This window comes from Oncorhynchus kisutch, linkage group LG12 (assembly GCF_002021735.2).
Source record: "Oncorhynchus kisutch isolate 150728-3 linkage group LG12, Okis_V2, whole genome shotgun sequence".
NCBI classification, from domain to species: Eukaryota; Metazoa; Chordata; class Actinopteri; order Salmoniformes; family Salmonidae; genus Oncorhynchus; species Oncorhynchus kisutch.
Genome location: NC_034185.2, coordinates 8,139,976 through 8,160,885, shown reverse-complemented (window position 1 = coordinate 8,160,885; position 20,910 = coordinate 8,139,976). Strand labels below are relative to the sequence as shown.

Genomic DNA, 20,910 nt, shown 5'->3' with positions numbered 1-20,910 from the left:
CTATAAAACAGACAGAATATAGTCTGGCCCAGGTAGAATTTAGCCTGGCTATAAAACAGACAGAACCTAGTATGCCCCAGGTAGAATTTAGCCTGGCTATAAAACAGACAGAATATGGTCTGGCCCAGGTAGAATTTAGCCTGGCTATAAAACAGACAGAATATGGTCTGGCCCAGGTAGAATTTAGCCTGGCTATAAAACAGACAGAATATAGTCTGGGCCAGATAGAATTTAGCCTGGCTATAAAACAGACAGAATATAGTCTGGCCCAGGTAGAATTTAGCCTGGCTATAAAACAGACAGAATATAGTCTGGCCCAGGTAGAATTTAGCCTGGCTATAAAACAGACAGAATATGGTCTGGCCCAGGTAGAATTTAGCCTGGCTATAAAACAGACAGAATATAGTCTGGCCCAGGTAGAATTTAGTCTGGCTATAAAACAGACAGAATATAGTCTGGCCCAGGTAGAATTTAGCCTGGCTATAAAACAAAGTGCTGCATTCACTTTTGTTCATTTGACTTTCCACTGGTTCAACCAGGAACGTAGCCAAGTGACTAAGAACAGTATATATAGTGAAAACAAGAGTATCTATAGTGAATTGGCAAGACGGCATCTCGTGTGTAACCACATTCATATTTCAGCCCACACACCATCCGGACACAAACATGTTGACCGCACTGTCTGTTTGGTTGCTTTGCTCGGGCTGTCAGTGAAGGACCATCTGTTAGACCAAACAATGGAGCTTATTTAGTGTAGACCAGGAATGCAAGCCTGTTCTTCTGACTACCACTCCAACAATAGGCTGTGTTATAACTATATGCCAGACCCCTTCGCTACATTCCACAGCAAATGTGGGTAAATATGTCCTGATAGTCTAGCGTGTCTAGCAGGCAGAGTGTCTGCATGTGTCCCAAAATGGTACACTATTCCCTATGTAGTGCACTATTTCTGAACAGCTCCCTGGTTGAAATGTGTGCACTACACACATAGGTAATATGGTTCCATGTGGGACGGAGACATACAGCCGGTCTGTGAATAGAATCACATCACTTCTCACAGACAGATGGGAGAATATGCTGCAAGGCTTTTACACAGAAACAAGGTTGTTATCACCAACATCCAGGCAGCAGGGACTACAGGACAGCATCAGGGACTACAGGACAGCAGCAGTGACTACAGGACAGCAGCAGTGACTACAGGACAGCAGGACAGCAGCAGTGACTACAGGACAGCAGGACAGCAGCAGGGACTACAGGACAGCAGGACAGCAGCAGGGACTACAGGACAGCAGCAGTGACTACAGGACAGCAGGATAGCAGCAGTGACTACAGGACAGCAGCAGTGACTACAGGACAGCAGGACAGCAGCAGGGACTACAGGACAGCAGCAGTGACTACAGGACAGCAGGACAGCAGCAGTGACTACAGGACAGCAGGACAGCAGCAGTGACTACAGGACAGCAGGATAGCAGCAGTGACTACAGGACAGCAGGACAGCAGCAGGGACTACAGGACAGCAGGACAGCAGCAGTGACTACAGGACATCAGGACAGCAGCAGGGACTACAGAACAGCAGCAGGGACTACAGGACAGCAGGACAGCAGCAGTGACTACAGGACAGCAGGACAGCAGCAGGGACTACAGGACAGCAGCAGTGACTACAGGACAGCAGGACAGTAGCAGTGACTACAGGACAGCAGGACAGCAGCAGGGACTACAGGACAGCAGCAGTGACTACAGGACAGCAGCAGGGACTACAGGACAGCAGGATAGCAGCAGTGACTACAGGACAGCAGCAGGGACTACAGGACAGCAGCAGTGACTACAGGACAGCAGGACAGCAGCAGTGACTACAGGATAGCAGCAGTGACTACAGGACAGCAGCAGTGACTACAGGACAGCAGCAGTGACTACAGGACAGCAGCAGTGACTACAGGACAGCAGGACAGCAGCAGGGACTACAGGACAGCAGCAGTGACTACAGGACAGCAGGACAGCAGCAGGGACTACAGGACAGCAGCAGTGACTACAGGACAGCAGGACAGCAGCAGGGACTACAGGACAGCAGCAGGGACTACTGGACAGCAGCAGGGACTACAGGACAGCAGGACAGCAGCAGTGACTACAGGACAGCAGCAGTGACTACAGGACAGCAGGACAGCAGCAGGGACTACAGGACAGCAGCAAGGACTACAGGACAGCAGGACAGCAGCAGTGACTACAGGACAGCAGGACAGCAGCAGGGACTACAGGACAGCAGCAGTGACTACAGGACAGCAGCAGGGACTACAGGACAGCAGCAGTGACTACAGGACAGCAGGACAGCAGCAGTGACTACAGGACAGCAGGACAGCAGCAGGGACTACAGGACAGCAGGACAGCAGCAGTGACTACAGGACAGCAGGACAGCAGCAGGGACTACAGGACAGCAGGACAGCAGCAGTGACTACAGGACAGCAGCAGTGACTACAGGACAGCAGCAGTGACTACAGGACAGCAGGACAGCAGCAGGGACTACAGGACAGCAGCAGTGACTACAGGACAGCAGGATAGCAGCAGGGACTACAGGACAGCAGCAGGGACTACAGGACAGCAGCAGTGACTACAGGACAGCAGGACAGCAGCAGGGACTACAGGACAGCAGCAGGGACTACAGGACAGCAGGACAGCAGCAGGGACTACAGGACAGCAGCAGGGACTACAGGACAGCAGCAGTGACTACAGGACAGCAGCAGGGACTACAGGAGAGCAGCAGTGACTACAGGAGAGCAGCAGGGACTACAGGACAGCAGCAGTGACTACAGGACAGCAGCAGGGACTACAGGACAGCAGCAGTGACTACAGGACAGCAGCAGGGACTACAGAACAGCAGCAGTGACTACAGGACAGCAGCAGTGACTACAGGACAGCAGCAGTGACTACAGGACAGCAGGACAGCAGCAGTGACTACAGGACAGCAGGACAGCAGCAGTGACTACAGAACAGCAGCAGTGACTACAGGACAGCAGCAGTGACTACAGGACAGCAGGTACATTGACTTGTTGCTGCATTTCAATGGCAGACAGACATACAGCTCCTGGAGCTGTGTTCAATGCTCAAAAACAGTGTTGACACTATTGAGACGCACAGACTTGTTAGTTATCACATTAGATTAGACCACTAGTTATATTAGCCGATCCCAGTAAAGCGATTCTTGATGGTAAACCGTTTTCCCTTCACGGACACGGCTCCTGTGCGCTCAGCCTGATCGGACCTTTCGCTCCCGAAATCTGTCGCAGACAGTAAAAAGCAATCCCATGCATAGGCTACTCAAATGATAGCCCATCATCACAGGGTACTCCGTGTGTTTTTTTTACTGAGGAAATAACTCCACATTATAAATACTGAATATACATTATCCTAATGTTGGCTATTGATGAGAGAGCGCACAAAAGAAGCGCTGGTTAGTTTACGTGAATTCCAAGTAATAAAACGGACCTGAACAATGGAAGTAGCCTCTATCTGTGAAAGATTAACAAACACTTATCCTAATGTTCTTAGGCTATTAATGTAGCAGAATATTTTAACAACTTTTGTAAAAGAAGTCCATACACAATTGACTTGTCCGCGCAGCGTAAATCGGAGTGCAGAACATTGTTTCACGCGCATGGAAATATATTTTCTTAAAAGCGTGCACGTGACTACATGCTTTATGCGTCGAATCCATTCGTGTAGAGACTAATAAATACAAACAAAACGACAACATTTTGTCCTAACTTCTAATTGTTTCAATACACGTTGTGATATGTTTACAAACATCATATAAAATCCGCTATTCCGTTAATCCATTCAATGTGTTGTGCTTTCCTCCTTTATTGAATGCAACCATTGCATCCAAACAAATGCGTTTGTTTTTTCGGGAAAAAGAATATAGCATTTTAAAGATTACTTACGATTTGAGAGGATTCTGAATGACAGTCGCCATTTTGCTGCGAAACTGTAACCCAATACTCTAAATCTCAGAGCTGTTTGGGACCCCATGAAGAAGACAACCAATAAGGTGCTAGGCGCCCCGCTCCTTAACCAATACAATAATAGTATCCAGAGATCAGGCGTGGTTTATGAGAAAACTGTCAAAAGCGTTTCATAAAGAGGACGACGCTTGATACAGTAGCAAGAGTACAACTTTATATTAATCTGTGATGTTGCACACATATACAAATCATCACCGGTCACTAGTCAGTATAAATCCATTGCATAGTGTGGGTATATATCACCCGGAGTATGAAAGAGATATTTCAAGGAGTGGCTGCATTTCCTAGCAGGGAAAATAAAAACATGGTCAGTTGTCCTACTGTGTTCCTTTGTGCCTGTCGCAAACCGACCATCTTTTATTTTCTCAACATATAAGATACTGTTCTTCATTCAGTGGCATTTAGCAAAACAAATAGAATGGTATTAAAATAATGATATAATCATATGCAGTAGTGCAGTAAAATACAATAACATAGGGCAGACTTTGGTTTGATTGATATTATAGAAGCATTAATCAAAAATGAAGGTTTGTTTACACAAGAAATTCATTACAAAGCAATGCTCTATCCATAACCTAAACCAATCACAACTTCTTTACCGCTACAGACGATAGTCATCTCTGATACAATGTTACAAATGTTTCATTCATGAGAATGATGATTAAAGTTACATTTCGTTAGAGGAAACGATAGTGATTGATAGCACAAGCAGCCAATAGTGAAGCCGCAAAGAGGGCCACTATTGTGAGCGATAAAGCCAATGAGGGTTAGGGGCGGGTGTTAACTTGGTCACGTGGGTGCAACGTTGTAGCAGGTAAAATTAACTTTGTGTCAAAGCTCCGATGTTCAATAATATATTTGATCAACATCGTATCCTCTAATTACTACACGAATAACCCCATTTCATTTTAAATATAGTAATGATTCATCATTCAAATTGTCTACGTACCACGTGTCTGTATTTAAAGTGCTTTTGTTAGCAAGCGAAATGGCTAGCCGAATTAGCTAACTTGCTAGCTACCAAGTACACAACACCGAAGCGAGTGACAGACTTCGTGTTGATGTTTACTGTCCGGTATTTGTGTCCATAGCAATAGCAGGGATGAAGAAAGGGAATTGGCGTGACAGGGGCAGGGACCGTAGGCGACTCGGTTACCGCTCTGACTGGCAAAGGGACAGGACACAGGAACAAAGGTAGGATGGTGACAATGTCTCTCACGACCACAGGTTGGTTGGCCCTAATTATGTGTAAACTACCTTGTTTTACAGCTCATTTACTTGATCTATCAAATGCCCGGGGCGTTCTTGGGCCATTAATCTTAATTCAGTGTATGTTATATGATCGGAATTACACGTATTCCTAAACTCTGTTATAATCCTGCCCCTGTGTTGTTTTACCGGTGTAATGATGGCATTGGGCTCCAGAGTAGTGCAGCGGTCTAAGGCACTGCATCTCAGTGCTAGAGGCATCACTACAGACCCTGGTTCGATTCCAGAGCTGTTTCACAACCGGCCGTGATTGGGAGTCCCATAGGGCGGCGCACAATTGTCTCAGCGCCGTTAGGGGTAGGCCGTCATTGTAAATAATAATTTGTTGTTAACTGACTTGCCTCTCCTCTCTGGTCCCCAGGTATGGCAGCAGTGAAGCAGGCCCCTCCTACAGAGACAGGACCCCAGAGAATAGGTCTATTTCTAATAGTGCAGCCGCCTCCTCCTCCTCCTCCTCCTCTGCTGCTCCAGGTCAGTTACACTCAGACACACCTTTCTACATGGCTGTAGAATGACTACTTATAAATCAGTGCAGTCCAAAGTGTGTCACTGCACGTACAAGGACAATACAGAGTCCGTGTCTTTATCGTCCACGTGTACCTTGTCCTTCCATCTCCAGAGCTGCCGGGGTTCTACTTTGACGCTGAGAAGAACCGTTACTTCCGGCTGCTGCCGGGCCACAACAACTGTAACCCTCTGACCAGAGGGCTGCTGCAGGAGAGAGAGCAGGAGAAACACAGGGCCAGGATGATCACTGAGGACGAGAGGCCCAGGAAGGTACTACCACAGACGGGGAACTTTTGATGGTGGATCAGGGGCATTTGGTACCCTATCGAATAAAAAATATATATATGTTTTGTATCTTATAGCCGATAGATGACGTCTCTCCTTCCTTAATTGAAAACGACAGCAGCAGCTCTGAAGGGCTTTTCTAGTGTGTTTTGTTTCTCCCTCCAGAAAGCACCAAGAGCAGGCCTGAACTCAGCTCTGTTGCTGCAGAAAAGACACCTGGGTCTGCTGCCTGGGAACTCTTACAGTAGGTACGGTATCAAAAGTACACACACACGTACGTACGTTATTGTGTTCCTTATGATTGTGTGTGCCCAGGCTGATCCATGAGGTGAAGGTGAGTGGGATGAGACGTCACAGACTGGAGGTCCAGAGCTCTGAAAGCAGCAGTCCCAACACAGACCACTTTAGACTCATAGTGGTGAGTCTCACACACACACACACACACACGCACACACACACACACACACACACACACACACACACACACACACACACACACACACACACACACACACACACACACACACACACACACACGCTTTCTTTTGACTTTTAAGAAGAACGTTGGCAATGGTAGACTGGTGTAAACTTCCTCCTGATTGCCCCCTTCTTTTCTCTTACTCCTCCTCCTCTCTCTCTTCCCCACACTCCCCCCCTCTCCTCTTCTCTCTCTCCCTCCTCACCTCTCTTCCCCACACTTCTTCCTCAACCTTTCGTCGTCCCCCCTCTTCTCTCTCTCTCCCTCCTCCCCTCTCTTCCCCACACTCCCTCTCCTCTTCTCTCTCCCTCCTCACCTCTCTCTTCCCCACACTTCTTCCTCCCCTTTCGTCCCCCCCCTCTTCTCTCTCTCTCTCTCCCTCCTCCCCTCTCTCTCTTCCCCACACTCCCCCCCTCTCCTCTTCTCTCTCAGGGTGACTCTGCATGTGAGCGTGTGTTCACGGTTAACGACGTGTCTCACGGAGGCTGCAAGTACGGCATCATGAACTTCAGAGGCTGCAGCAGGGGCTCCCTGTCCGTCAAGATGTGTGACAACCTCTACTTTACAAACAGAAAGGTGAGCAGGAGAGAGAGGGCTGAGGATAACCTCTACCAACAGAAAGGTGGGATGGAGAGAGAGGGCTGAGGATAACCTCTACCAACAGAAAGGTGTGATGGAGAGAGAGGGCTGAGGATAACCTCTACCAACAGAAAGGTGAGAAGGAGAGAGAGGGCTGAGGATAACCTCTACCAACAGAAAGGTGTGATGGAGAGAGAGGGCTGAGGATAACCTCTACCAACAGAAAGGTGAGAAGGAGAGAGAGGGCTGAGGATAACCTCTACCAACAGAAAGGTGGGATGGAGAGAGAGGGCTGAGGATAACCTCTACCAACAGAAAGGTGAGAAGGAGAGAGAGGGCTGAGGATAACCTCTACCAACAGAAAGGTGAGAAGGAGAGAGAGGGCTGAGGATAACCTCTACCAACAGAAAGGTGAGCAGGAGAGAGAGGGCTGAGGATAACCTCTACCAACAGAAAGGTGGGATGGAGAGAGAGGGCTGAGGATAACCTCTACCAACAGAAAGGTGGGATGGAGAGAGAGGGCTGAGGATAACCTCTACCAACAGAAAGGTGAGAAGGAGAGAGAGGGCTGAGGATAACCTCTACCAACAGAAAGGTGAGAAGGAGAGAGAGGGCTGAGGATAACCTCTACCAACAGAAAGGTGAGCAGGAGAGAGAGGGCTGAGGATAACCTCTACCAACAGAAAGGTGGGATGGAGAGAGAGGGCTGAGGATAACCTCTACCAACAGAAAGGTGGGATGGAGAGAGAGGGCTGAGGATAACCTCTACCAACAGAAAGGTGAGAAGGAGAGAGAGGGCTGAGGATAACCTCTACCAACAGAAAGGTGAGAAGGAGAGAGAGGGCTGAGGATAACCTCTACCAATAGAAAGGTGAGAAGGAGAGAGAGGGCTGAGGATAACCTCTACCAACAGAAAGGTGAGAAGGAGAGAGAGGGCTGAGGATAACCTCTACCAACAGAAAGGTGGGATGGAGAGAGAGGGCTGAGGATAACCTCTACCAACAGAAAGGTGAGAAGGAGAGAGAGGGCTGAGGATAACCTCTACCAACAGAAAGGTGGGATGGAGGGGAGGGTTAGGAGCTGGGGGGGAGAGACCGGGAATGAAGCCTAGTTTTGGGCATTAGAAGCATGCTGGATGGTAGGAATATCTACCCAGGCAACTTGAACACCTATACGCTAACCTATGTTCCCTGTTTTCTACCTGTTTTCTACCTGTTTTCTACCTGTTCAGTACCTGTGTTGTCTGTTCAACCTGTTCAGTACCTGTGTTGTCTGTTCAACCTGTTCAGTACCTGTGTCGTCTGTTCCACCTGTTCAGTACCTGTGTCGTCTGTTCCACCTGTTCAGTACCTGTGTTGTCTGTTCCACCTGTTCAGTACCCGTGTCGTCTGTTCCACCTGTTCAGTACCTGTGTCGTCTGTTACACCTGTTCAGTACCTGTGTTGTCTGTTCAACCTGTTCAGTACCTGTGTCGTCTGTTACACCTGTTCAGTACCTGTGTCGTCTGTTCCACCTGTTCAGTACCTGTGTTACAAACATGTTGTCTGTGTTTCAGGTGAACTCTATCTGCTGGGCCTCCGTCACCCACTCTGACTCACACGTCCTGTATCCGTCTTACACAGCAGACTGTGATGCTACTCAATGTGGTTAATGACCCTGCTTCCTTAGCGGAGTTGCCAACAACCCGGATGCTTCCGGTGTTACCAGGATACGGCTAAATCAACCTTCCTTCTCAGCTGAAAGCCAAATGTGGGAACTCCACTCTGGTGTTTATTTTAGGCCTGCTACGTTAGAGTTCATGACCCTAGTTTGTCTCGAAGGGGGTCAAAGGTCCCCTCAGGCATGTTCATATTCAGACCGTTGTCAGTAGCTGTACTTAAGAGAGTTGGGTTGGTGTTTTCTTGACTCCAGTGTTCAGCCTGTGTCTGGTGGGCATGGCAGAGACTCCTGGCTGTGTCAGTTTACTACCAGCCTCGCTCTTCAGCAACTCCAACCCGGGTAACTTTTCAATGTGCTTCTTTCAGAACACACTATACTTTTCATGACATTTTACTGTAATGTAACTACTATAATGTTCATATATTTCATGCTGAGCGCATTTGTTATTTCTCTCCTCTCTCCTCCTTCTCTCTCCTCCTCTCTCGTCCACCTTTCTCCTCCTCTCTCGTCCTCCTCTCTCGTCCTCTCTCGTCCTCCTCCTCTCGTCCTCTCTCCTCCTCCTCTCTCCTCCTCCTCCCCTCCTCCTCTCTCCTCCTCCTCCTCTCTCCTCCTCCTCCCTCATCCTCTCTCCTCCTCCTCTCCTCCTCCTCCTCCTCCTCTCTCGTCGTCCTCCTCCTCCTCTCTCATTCCTCCTCTCTCCTCCTCCTCCTCCTCTCGTCCTCCTCTCTCGTCCTCCTCTCTCGTCCTCCTCCTCTCTCGTCCTCCTCCTCTCTCGTCCTCCTCCTCTCTCGTCCTCCTCCTCTCTCGTCCTCCTCCTCTCTCGTCCTCCTCCTCTCTCGTCCTCCTCCTCTCTCGTCCTCCTCCTCTCTCGTCCTCCTCCTCTCTCGTCCTCCTCCTCTCTCTGCCTCCTCCCTCGTCCTCCTCCTCTCTCGTCCTCCTCCTCTCTCGTCCTCCTCTCTCGTCCTCCTCCTCTCTCGTCCTCCTCTCTCGTCCTCCTCCTCTCTCGTCCTCCTCTCTCGTCCTCCTCCTCTCTCGTCCTCCTCTCTCGTCCTCCTCCTCTCTCGTCCTCGTCTCTCCTCCTCTCTTGTCCTCCTCCTCTTTTCTCCTCCTCCTCTTGTCCTCGTCCTCCTCTCTCGTCCACCTTTCTCCTCCTCTCTCCTCTCTCGTCCTCCTCCTCCTCTCTCGTCCTCGTCCTCCTCCTCTCTCGTCCTCCTCCTCTCTCGTCCTCCTCCTCTCTCGTCTCTCCTCCTCCTCTTGTCCTCCTCCTCTCTCCTCCTCCTCCAGACCAGCCGGGGATGCTGTGTAGTTTTAAGATCTCTACAGCCTGGTCCTGTGCCTGGTGTCTCAACCCTCAGGCTGACAAAACATTTAGCACGGGTGAGTTGGATGCCTTCCTCCTCTCTCCTCCTCCTCCTCCCTCGTCCTCCTCTCTCGTCCTCCTCCTCTCTTGTCCTCCTCTCTCGTCCTCCTCCTCTCTCGTCCTCATCTTTACCAATTGATTAGCATTTTACACTACAATGTTGTTTGTGTTTCCCCGTCTGTCTCCTGTTTCCCCGTCTGTCTCCCGTGGCCTATTCCCCGTCTGTCTCCTGTGGTCGTTTCCCCCTCTGTCTCCTGTGGCCGTCTCCTGTGGTCGTTTCCCCGTCTGTCTCCTGTGGTCGTTTCCCCGTCTGTCTCCTGTGGTCGTTTCCCCCTCTGTCTCCTGTGGTCGTTTCCCCCTCTGTCTCCTGTGGTCGTTTCCCCCTCTGTCTCCTGTGGTCGTTTCCCCCTCTGTCTCCTGTGGTCGTTTCCCCCTCTGTCTCCTGTGGTCGTTTCCCCCTCTGTCTCCTGTGGTCGTTTCCCCTCTGTCTCCTGTGGTCGTTTCCTCCCCTCTGTCTCCTGTGGTCGTTCCCCCTCTGTCTCCTGTGGTCGTTTCCCCCTCTGTCTCCTGTGGTCGTTTCCCCCTCTGTCTCCTGTGGTCGTTTCCCCCTCTGTCTCCTGTGTCGTTTCCCCCTCTGTCTCCTGTGGTCGTTTCCCCCTCTGTCTCCTGTGGTCGTTTCCCCCTCTGTCTCCTGTGGTCGTTTCCCCCTCTGTCTCCTGTGGGCCGTCTCCTGTGGTCGTTTCCCCGTCTGTCTCCTGGTGGCCGTCTCCCCCTCTGTCTCCTGTGGCCGTCTCCCGTGGTCGTTTCCCCATCTGTCTCCCGTGGCCGTCTCCCGTGGTCGTTTCCCCCGTCTGTCTCCCGTGGCCGTCTCTCGTGGTCGTTTCCCCGTCTGTCTCCTGTGGTCGTTTCGCCGACTGTCTCCTGTGGTCGTTTCCCCGTCTGTCTCCTGTGGCCGTCTCCTGTGGTCGTTTCCCCGTCTGTCTCCCATGGCCGTCTCCCGTGGTCGTTTCCCCCGTCTGTCTCCCGTGGTCGTCTCCCCGTCTGTCTCCCGTGGTCGTCTTCCCGTCTGTCTCCCGTGGTTCGTCTCCCGTGGTCTCTCCCCGTCTGTCTCCCGTGGTCGTCTCCCCGTCTGTCTCCCGTGGTCGTCTCCCCGTCTGTCTCCCGTGGTCGTCTCCCCGTCTGTCTCCCCGTGGTCGTCTCCCCGTCTGTCTCCCGTGGTCGTCTCCCCGTCTGTCTCCCGTGTCGTTTCCCCGTCTGTCTCCCGTGGTCGTTTCCCCGTCTGTCTCCCGTGGTCCGTTTCCCCGTCTGTCTTCCCGTGGTCGTTTCCCCGTCTGTCTCCTGTGGTCGTTTCCCCGTCTGTCTCCTGTGGTCGTTCCCCCGTCTGTCTCCTGTGGCCGTCTCCCGTGGTCGTTTCCCCCCGTGCTGTCTCCCTGTGGTCGTCTCCCCGTCTGTCTCCCTGGTCGTCTCCCCGTCTGTCCTACCGTGGTCGTCCCCCGTGGTCGTCTCCGCCGTCTGTCCTCCCGTGTCGTCTCCCCGTCTGTCTCCCGTGGTCGTCTCCCCGTCTGTCTCCCGTGGTCGTCTCCCCGTCTGTCTCCCGTGTCGTCTCCCCGTCGTCTCCCGTGGTCGTTTCCCCCGTCTGTCTCCCGGGTCGTCTCCCCGTCTGTCTCCCGTGGTCGTTTCCCGTCTGTCCTCCCGTGGTCGTTTCCCCGTCTGTCTCCGTGGTCGTTTCCCCGTCTGTCTCCCGTGGTCGTTTCCCCGTCTGTCTCCCGTGGTTCGTTTCCCCCGTCTGTCTCCCGTGGTCGTTTCCCCGTCTGTCTCCGTGGTCGTTCCCCGTCTGTCTCCCGTGGTCGTTTCCCGTCTGTCTCCCGTGGTCGTTCCCCGTCTGTCTCCCGTGGTCGTTCCCCGTCTGTCTCCCTGTCGTTCCCCGTCGTCTCCGTGGTCTTCCCCGTCTGTCTCCCGTGTCGTCCTCCCGTTCTCCCCCGTCTGTCTCCCGTGGTCGTCTCCCCGTCTGTCTCCCGTGGTCGTCTCCCGTCTGTCTCCCGTGGCGTCTCCCCGTCTGGCTCCGTGGTCGTCTCCCCGTCTGTCTCCGTGGTCGTCTCCCGTCTGTCTCCCGTGGTCGTCTCCCCGTCTGTCTCCCGTGGTCGTCTCCCCGTCTGTCTCCCGTGGTCGTCTCCCCGTCTGTCTCCCGTGGTCGTCTCCCCCGTCTGTCTCCCGTGGTCGTCTCCCCGTCTGTCTCCCGTGGTCGTCTCCCCGTCTGTCTCCGTGGTCGTCTCCCCGTCTGTCTCCCGTGGTCGTCTCCCCGTCTGTCTCCCGTGGTCGTCTCCCCGTCTGTCTCCCGTGGTCGTCTCCCCGTCTGTCTCCGTGGTCGTCTCCCCGTCTGGTCTCCCCGGTGGTCCGTCTCCCCGTCTGTCTCCCGTGGTCGTCCTCCCCGTCTGTCTCCCCGTGTCGTCTCCCCCGTCTGTCTCCCGTGGTCGTCTCCCCGTCTGTCTCCCGTGGTCGTCTCCCCGTCTGTCTCCCGTGGTCGTCTCCCCGTCTGTCTCCCGTGGTCGTCTCCCCGTCTGTCTCCCCGTCTCCCGTGTCGTCCCCCCCCGTCTCCCCGTCTGTCTCCGTGGTCGTCTCCCCGTCTGTCTCCCCGTGGTCGTCTCCCCGTCTGTCTCCCGTGGTCGTCTCCCCCTCTGTCTCCCGTGGTCGTCTCCCCGTCTGTCTCCCGTGGTCGTCTCCCCGTCTGTCTCCCGTGGTCGTCTCCCCGTCTGTCTCCCGTGGTCGTCTCCCCGTCTGTCTCCCGTGTCCGTCTCCCGTGGTCGTTTCCCCGTCTGTCTCCCGTGGTCGTTTCCCCGTCTGTCTCCCGTGGTCGTTTCCCCCGTCTGTCTCCCGTGGTCGTTTCCCCGTCTGTCTCCCGTGGTCGTTTCCCCGTCTGTCTCCCGTGGCCGTCTCCCCGTCTGTCTCCACGTCTGTCTCCCGTGGCCGTCACCCCGTCTGTCTCCCGTGGCCGTCTCCCCGTCTGTCTCCCGTGGCCGTCTCCCCGTCTGTCTCCCGTGGCCGTCTCCCCGTCTGTCTCCCGTGGCCGTCTCCCCGTCTGTCTCCCGTGGCCGTCTCCCCGTCTGTCTCCCTGGCCGTCTCCCCGTCTGTCTCCCGTGGCCGTCTCCCCGTCTGTCTCCCGTGGCCGTCTCCCCGTCTGTCTCCCGTGGCCGTCTCCCCGTCTGTCTCCCGTGGCCGTCTCCCCGTCTGTCTCCCGTGGCCGTCTCCCCGTCTGTCTCCCGTGGCCCGTCTCCCCGTCTGTCTCCCGTGGCCGTCTCCCCGTCTGTCTCCCGTGGCCGTCTCCCCGGTCTGTCTCCCGTGGCCGTCTCCCCGTCTGTCTCCCTTGGCCGTCTCCCCGTCTGTCTCCCGTGGCCGTCTCCCCGTCTGTCTCCCGTGGCCGTCTCCCGTCTGTCTCCCGTGGCCGTCTCCCCGTCTGTCTCCCGTGGCCGTCTCCCCGTCTGTCTCCCGTGGCCGTCTCCCGTCTGTCTCCCGTCTGTCCCCCGTCTGTCTCCCCGTGGTCGTTTCCCCGTCTGTTCCCCGTCTGTCTCCCGTGGTCGTTTCCCCGTCTGTCTCCCGTGGTCGTTTCCCCGTCTGTTTCCCCGTCTGTCTCCCGTGGTCGTTTCCCCGTCTGTCTCCCGTGGTCGTTTCCCCCTCTGTCTCCCGTGGTCGTTCCCCCTCTGTCTCCCGTGGTCGTTTCCCCGCCTGTCTCCCGTGGTCGTTTCCCCGTCTGTTTCCCCGTCTGTCTCCCGGGTCGTTTCCCCGTCTGTCTCCGGTGGTCTTTGTGTTCGTCTGTTGCCAGGTCTGTCTCGCAGGGTGATAGTGACAGACGCAGTGACGGGCAGGAGACAGACCTATGGCATCAGCAGTGATGTGCTGGCACAGCAGTTTGCCCTCAGGGTGAGTTAGTGGTGCCAAGGCATTCACTTAGACTCATTGTCACAAAAAGTGTAACCAACGCTGGTGAGAAGCTGATGTTTCTGAAGTGTGTGTGTGTGTGTGTGTGTGTGTGTGTGTGTGTGTGTGTGTGTGTGATGAACAGATGGAGGGGCGCTTCTCAAACTTCTTTATTATTGACCTTCAGAGTTTATAACAGCCCTCCCTCATCCTCATCCCCCTTCCTCATCCCCCTCCCTCATCCCCCTCCCTCATCCCCCTCCCTCATCCCCCTCCCTCATCCCTCATCCCCCTCCCTCATCCCCCTCCCTCATCCCTCATCCCCCTCCCTCATCCCCCTTCCTCATCCCCCTCCCTCATCCCCCTCCCTCATCCCCCTCCCTCATCCCCCTCCCTCATCCCCCTTCCTCATCCCCCTTCCTCATCTCCCTCCCTCATCCCTCATCCCCCTCCCTCATCCCCCTTCCTCATCCCCCTCCCTCATCCCCCTCCCTCATCCCCCTTCCTCATCCCCCTTCCTCATCCCCTCCCTCATCCCCCTCCCTCATCCCCCTTCCTCATCCCCCTTCCTCATCTCCCTCCCTCATACCCCTCCCTCATCCCCCTTCCTCATCCCCCTTCCTCATCCCCCTCCCTCATCCCCCTACCTCATCCCCCTCCCTCATCCCCCTTCCTCATCCCCCTTCCTCATCCCCCTCCCTCATCCCCCTACCTCATCCCCCTCCCTCATCCCCCTTCCTCATCCCCCTCCCTCATTCCCCTCACCCTCCCTCATCCCTCTCCCTTATCCCCCTCCCTCATTCCCCTCACCCTCCCTCATTCCCCTCGCCCTCCCTCAATTCCCTCCCTCATTCCCCTCATTCCCCTCGCCCTCCCTCACCCCCCTCCCTCATTCCCCTCGCCCCTTCCTCATTCCCCTCCCTCATCCCCCTTCCTCATCCCCCTCCCTCATCCCCCTCCCTCATCCCCCTTCCTCATCCCCCTTCCTCATCCCCCTCCCTCATCCCCCTCCCTCATCCCCCTCCCTCATCCCCCTCCCTCATCCCCCTCCCTCATCCCCCTTCCTCATCCCCCTTCCTCATCCCCCTCCCTCATCCCCCTCCCTCATCCCCCTCCCTCATCCCCCTTCCTCATCCCCCTTCCTCATCCCCCTCCCTCATCCCCCTCCCTCATCCCCCTTCCTCATCCCCCTTCCTCATCCCCCTCCCTCATCCCCCTCCCTCATCCCCTTCCTCATCCCCCTTCCTCATCCCCCTTCCTCATCCCCCTCCCTCATCCCCCTACCTCATCCCCCTTCCTCATCCCCCTCCCTCATTCCCCTCACCCTCCCTCATCCCTCTCCCTTATCCCCCTCCCTCATTCCCCTCACCCTCCCTCATTCCCCTCGCCCTCCCTCAATTCCCTCCCTCATTCCCCTCATTCCCCTCGCCCTCCCTCACCCCCCTCCCTCATTCCCCTCGCCCCTTCCTCATTCCCCTCCCCCCTGCCTCATTCCCCTCGCCCTCCCTCATTCCCCTCCCTTATTCCCCTCCCCTGTCTCATTCCCCTCGCCCCCCCTCATTCCCCTCCTTTATACCCCCCCTCTACTCCTCCCTCATTCCCCTCCCCTGTCTCATTCCCCTCGCCCCCCCCTCATTCCCCTCCTTTATACCCCTCCCTCATACCCCTCCCTCATTCCCCTCCCCCTCCCTTATTCCCCTCCCCTGCCTCATTTCCTCATTCCCCTCTCTCCCTCATTCCCCTCTCTCCCTCTCTCATCCCCCCTCTCTCATCCCCCCTCTCTCATCCCCCCTCTCTCATTCCCCTCCCCCTCTCGCATTCCCCTCCCCCTCTCGCATTCCCCTCTCCCTCTCGCATTCCCCTCTCCCTCTCTCATTCCCCTCTCCCTCTCTCATTCCCCTCTCCCTCTCTCATTCCCCTCTCCCTCTCTCATTCCCCTCTCCCTCTCTCATTCCCCTCTCCCTCTCTCATTCCCCTCTCCCTCTCTCATTCCCCTCTCCCTCTCTTCATTCCCCTCTCCCTCCATCCAGGCTCCGGTCCTGTTTAATGGCTGCAGGTCAGGAGAGATCTTCAGTATCGACCTGCGTCAGAGAGGCAGACGGGACCACAGCTGGAAGGCCTGCCGGTTCTCCCAGGACTCTGCTATCACCTCCGTACGAATACTACAGGATGAGAACTACCTACTGGCCGCGGACATGATTGGAGAGGTGGGACAGACAGATACACTGGGACAGGTCCCACACACACACACACACGGTAAAGTTCGCCTTCTCCAACTCTGTTTTACCTGTGTGTTGATATGTGTCACTGCAGATCAAGCTGTGGGATGTACGAGTAACAAAACCAGTGCGGAAGTACGAGGGTCATCATAACCAACACGCCTACTTACCCCTCCACGTCAACGAGGCTGAGGGACTGCTGATGGCTGGTAGGTTACAGGGCCTTACTGCTGATGGCTGGTAGGTTACAGGGCCTTACTGCTGATGGCTGGTAGGTTACAGGGCCTTACTGCTGATGGCTGGTAGGTTACAGGGCCTTACTGCTGATGGTTGGTAGGTTACAGGGCCTTACTGCTGATGGCTGGTAGGTTACAGGGCCTTACTGCTGGTAGGTTACAGGGCCTTACTGCTGGTAGGTTACAGGGCCTGACGGCTGGTAGGTTACAGGGCCTGACGGCTGGTAGGTTACAGGGCCTGACGGCTGGTAGGTTACAGGGCCTGACGGCTGGTAGGTTACAGGGCCTGACGGCTGGTAGGTTACAGGGCCTGACGGCTGGTAGGTTACAGGGCCTGACGGCGGACGGCTGGTAGGTTACTACCTTTTGATAACTTCAACTTAGTAATTACTCCAAGGAAGGGATTGCACTAACTTGAAGTCTCTCTGGATACTTGAAGACAAAGGCACTCAACTTGTACTGCACTGCCTCGGACGACAGATGATTGGTTAAAGGAAATGGATAATAAAACGAGTTAGATTTCAGTGCAGCCTTTGATGTTATTGATCAAAACTGTCATTGAAGAAACTCACTTGCTTATGGCTTAACATCACCCGGTTGGAGAGTTATTTATCCAATGGAAGCTTCTCTAACATCCGATATGTAAAGTGCGGTGTCCCTCAGGGCAGTTGCCTTGGGCCGTTACTCATCTCTATTTTTTTTTACAAATGATTTGCCACTGGTCTTACACAAATGTACAATGACTATGTATGCAGATGATTCCACACTTTACATGTCAGCTCAATATTACTCGCCAACGTGCAATCATTGGACAAACTAGACTAGAGGTAAGATCACGAATATCCTACCAACGGGACATCAAAAAACTGTAATATCCTATATTTCACGGAATTGTGGCTGAATGACGACATGGATATTCAGCTAGCTGGATACACGCTGCACCGGCAGGATAGAACAGCACACTCCGGTAAGACGAGGGGGAGGTCTTTTATTTGTAAACAACAGCTGGTGCACGAAATCTAAGGAAGTCTCTAGATTTTCCTCGCCTGAAGTAGAGTATATTGTGATAAATTGCAGGCCACACTACTTGCCTAGAGAGTTCTCAGCTATACTTTTTGTGGCTGTTTATTTACCACCACAGACAGATGCTGGCACTAAGACCTCACTCAGTCAGCTGAATAAGGAAATAAGAAAACAGGAAACCACTCACCCAGAGGTGGCGCTCCTAGTGGCCGGAGACTTTAATGCAGGGAAACTTAAATCAGTTCTACCAAATCTCTATCAACATGTTAAATGTGCAACCAGAGGGAAAAAAATTCTAGATCACCTGTACTCCACACACAGAGACATGTACAAAGCTCTCCCTCGCCCTCCATTTGGTAAATCCGACCACAACTCTATCCTCCTGATTCCTGCTTACAAGCAAAAATTAAAGCAGGAAGCACCAGTGACTCGGTCTATAAAAAAGTGGTCAGGTGAAGCAGATGCTAAACTACAGGACTGTTTTACTAGAACAGAGTTGAATATGTTCCAGGATTCTTCCGATGGCATTGAGTAGTACCCCACATCAGTCACTGGCTTTATCAATAAGTGCATTGAGGACGTTGTCCCTACAGTGACTGTACGTACATACCCCAACCAGAAGCCATGGATTACAGGCAACATTTGCACTGAGCTTAAGGGAAGACCTGCCGCTTTCAAGGTGCGGGACTCTAACCCGGAAGCTTACAAGAAATCCCGCTATGCCCTCAGACGAACCATCAAAAAGGCAAAGCATCAATACAGGGCTAAGATTGAATCCTACTACACTGGCTCCGACGCTCGGCGGATGTGGCAGGGCTTGCAAACTATTAGACTATAAAGGGAAGCACAGCCGCGAGCTGCCCAGTGACACGAGCCTACCAGACGAGCTAAATCACTTCTATGCTCGCTTCGAGGCAAGCAACACTGAGGCATGCATGAGAGCATCAGCTGTTCCAGACGACTGTGATCACGCTCTCCGTAGCCGACGTAAGACCTTTAAACAGGTCAACATACACAAGGCTGCGGGGCCAGATGGATTTCCAGGACATGTGCTCCGGGCATGTGCTGACCAACTGGCAGGTGTCTTCACTGACATTTTCAACCTGTCCCTGATTGAGTCTGTAATACCAACATGCTTCAAGCAGACCACCATTGTCCCTGTGCCCAAGAACACAAAGGCAACCCAATTTGCATACCGCCTTAACAGATCCACAGATGATGCAATCTCTATTGCACTCCCTTTCCCAACTGGACAAAAGGAACACCTATGTGAGAATGCTGTTCATTGACTACAGCTCAGCATTCAACACCATAGTACCCTCAAAGCTCATCATTAAGCTAAGGATCCTGGGACTAAACACCTCCCTCTGCAACTGGATCCTAGACTTCCTGACAGGCCGTCCCCAGGTGGTGAGGGTAGGTAGCAACACATCTGCCACGCTGATCCTCAACACTGGAGCTCCCCATGGGTGCGTGCTCAGTCCCTTCCTGTTCACCCATGACTGCAACACCATTTTCCCTGCATCAACAACATGCAATCCAGTCTTTCCTGGTTGAGGGTTGATGAAAGGTGCTTCTACACCTGCATTGCTTGCTGTTTGGGGTTTTAGGCTGGGTTTCTGTACAGCACTTTGTGACATCAGCTGATGTAAGAAGGACTTTATAAATACATTTGATTTGACTAACTGCTTCTCTCAAGAGTTTTTATGAGAAATATTACTGTTATGATACATTCCAGATTGCCTGTATGGGTGTCAGCTCAGACCACCCATACATACCCAACAAGACATGCCACCAGGGGTCTCCCAAGTCCAAAAAGAATTCACGGCACAAATAGAACCTCATAGAATACCAAATAGAACCCCATAGAATACCAAATAGAACCCCATAGAATGCCAAATAGAACCCCATAGAATGCCAAATAGAACCCCATAGAATGCCAAATAGAACCCCATAGAATACCAAATAGAACCCCATAGAATGCCAAATAGAACCCCATAGAATACCAAATAGAACCCCATAGAATGCCAAATAGAACCCCATAGAATGCCAAATAGAACCCCATAGAATGCCAAATAGAACCCCATAGAATACCAAATAGAACAGTATTGTAAAGAGCCATGATCGCATGGAACTCCCATCTCCAATTACTCAAGCAAACAGCAAAATGACCTTTAAAAAACATCTCATGGAACAGCAGCGGACACACCTCATTTTGTTGTTGTATTTTAAATGTGTGCGACTGTCCTTCAGTGTCTATCAGTGTTTTGCTACTTGTCTTGTTTTATATATTTATATTTGTGGACCCCAGGAAGAGTAGCTGATGCTTCTGCAAAAGCTAACGAGGATCCGAATAAACATTTAAGAAAAGTGCCTGCTAAATTACTGAAATGTACATGTCAAATGAAATGAGAAAAGAATGACAAGCATCTTGCCCTTTCCCATTTGTCTTCTCCAGTGGGTCAGGACTGCTACACCCGTCTGTGGTCTCTGGGGGACGGCCAGCTCCTGAGGACTATCCCATCTCCCCACCCTGCTGGAAAGGACATGATCCCCAGCGTGGTCTTCTCTTCTCAGCTAGGAGGCAACAGAGGCCTGCCTGGTCTCCTCATGGCTGTCAGGCACGATCTGTACTACTTCCCTTATAACAGTGACTACCAGGAGGGAGGAGGGGTAGTGACTCAGGCAGCCTACTAGGGGAGGGCTTGCCTGAGGCAGCCTGCTAGGGGAGTGCTTGACTGAGGCAGCCTGCTAGGGGAGTGCTTGACTGAGGCAGCCTGCTAGGGGAGGGCTTGACTGAGGCAGCCTGCTAGGGGAGGGCTTGACTGAGGCAGCCTGCTAGGGGAGGGCTTGACTGAGGCAGCCTGCTAGGGGAGGGCTTGACTGAGGCAGCCTGCTAGGGGAGGGCTTGACTGAGGCAGCCTGCTAGGGGAGGGCTTGACTGAACCTTTCTTTGCAAAGTAACTGGAATGAAGGAGACTCTTACTGCCTAAAGTTATCAGCCTGGAGCTTCAAGACTTCAAGTGGAGAGTTGGGTCTGACCGTAGAGCGTTGGGTCTGACCGTAGAGCTGCGAAGTGGAGAGTTGGGTCTGACCGTAGAGCTGCAGGTGGACTGCTGGAACATGGATCCAGGACTCTCTACTATATTTGTCTACCAGTGAACCCTGAATTATGTCCACAGAAACTGCAATTCATCAACTGCTATTATTGTAGTTGTTTTTTTGTCTTTATAATAATAATAATAACGGTAATTATTCATCTGAAACAGATTTCAATGATGTTTATATGATTCAAACAATGTATTTTATCCATGGTGATTGAATGGATGGCTTGGAATTATTAAAAAACAGCATTGTCAACAGACCTCCA

General features: G+C 53.1%; 2 protein-coding genes across 3 annotated transcripts in view; one reads left to right on the top strand and one right to left on the bottom strand.

The window, feature by feature from the left end:
* The window catches only part of LOC109880794 (zinc finger protein DPF3-like), a 49,474-nt gene extending 45,451 nt beyond the window's left edge, over positions 1-4,023 (bottom strand). Inside the window, 1 exon segment of the mRNA XM_031836803.1 lies at positions 3,933-4,023. Coding sequence (XP_031692663.1) covers positions 3,933-3,964 — 32 coding nt within the window. The 5' untranslated portion in view covers positions 3,965-4,023.
* A 713-nt stretch (positions 4,024-4,736) lies between these two features.
* Positions 4,737-20,910, top strand: wdr21 (WD repeat domain 21). Of its 2 annotated transcripts, XM_031836800.1 has the most exons (14): positions 4,737-4,827; positions 5,105-5,207; positions 5,644-5,753; positions 5,902-6,059; positions 6,240-6,322; positions 6,390-6,492; positions 6,985-7,128; positions 8,687-8,736; positions 9,050-9,129; positions 10,075-10,167; positions 13,968-14,065; positions 16,093-16,269; positions 16,376-16,490; positions 19,999-20,910. In XM_031836800.1, exons 2-14 carry the CDS (start codon positions 5,116-5,118, stop codon positions 20,235-20,237), a joined length of 1,542 nt encoding a protein of 513 aa, XP_031692660.1. In that variant the 5' UTR covers positions 4,737-4,827; positions 5,105-5,115; the 3' UTR covers positions 20,238-20,910. The 2 variants fall into 2 exon arrangements, with proteins under 2 accessions (XP_031692660.1, XP_031692661.1); XM_031836801.1 differs by lacking the exons at positions 4,737-4,827; positions 5,105-5,207; positions 5,644-5,753; positions 5,902-6,059 and having other exon boundaries at positions 6,244-6,318.

Coding starts and splice junctions, on each gene's coding strand:
- wdr21 (XM_031836800.1), top strand. CDS start 5,116: ATGAAGAAAGGGAATTGGCGTGACAGGGGCAGGGACCGTAGGCGACTC. Junction 10,168..13,967: donor TGACAAAACATTTAGCACGG/GTGAGTTGGATG, acceptor GTCTGTTGCCAG/GTCTGTCTCGCAGGGTGATA. Junction 16,491..19,998: donor TGAGGGACTGCTGATGGCTG/GTAGGTTACAGG, acceptor TGTCTTCTCCAG/TGGGTCAGGACTGCTACACC.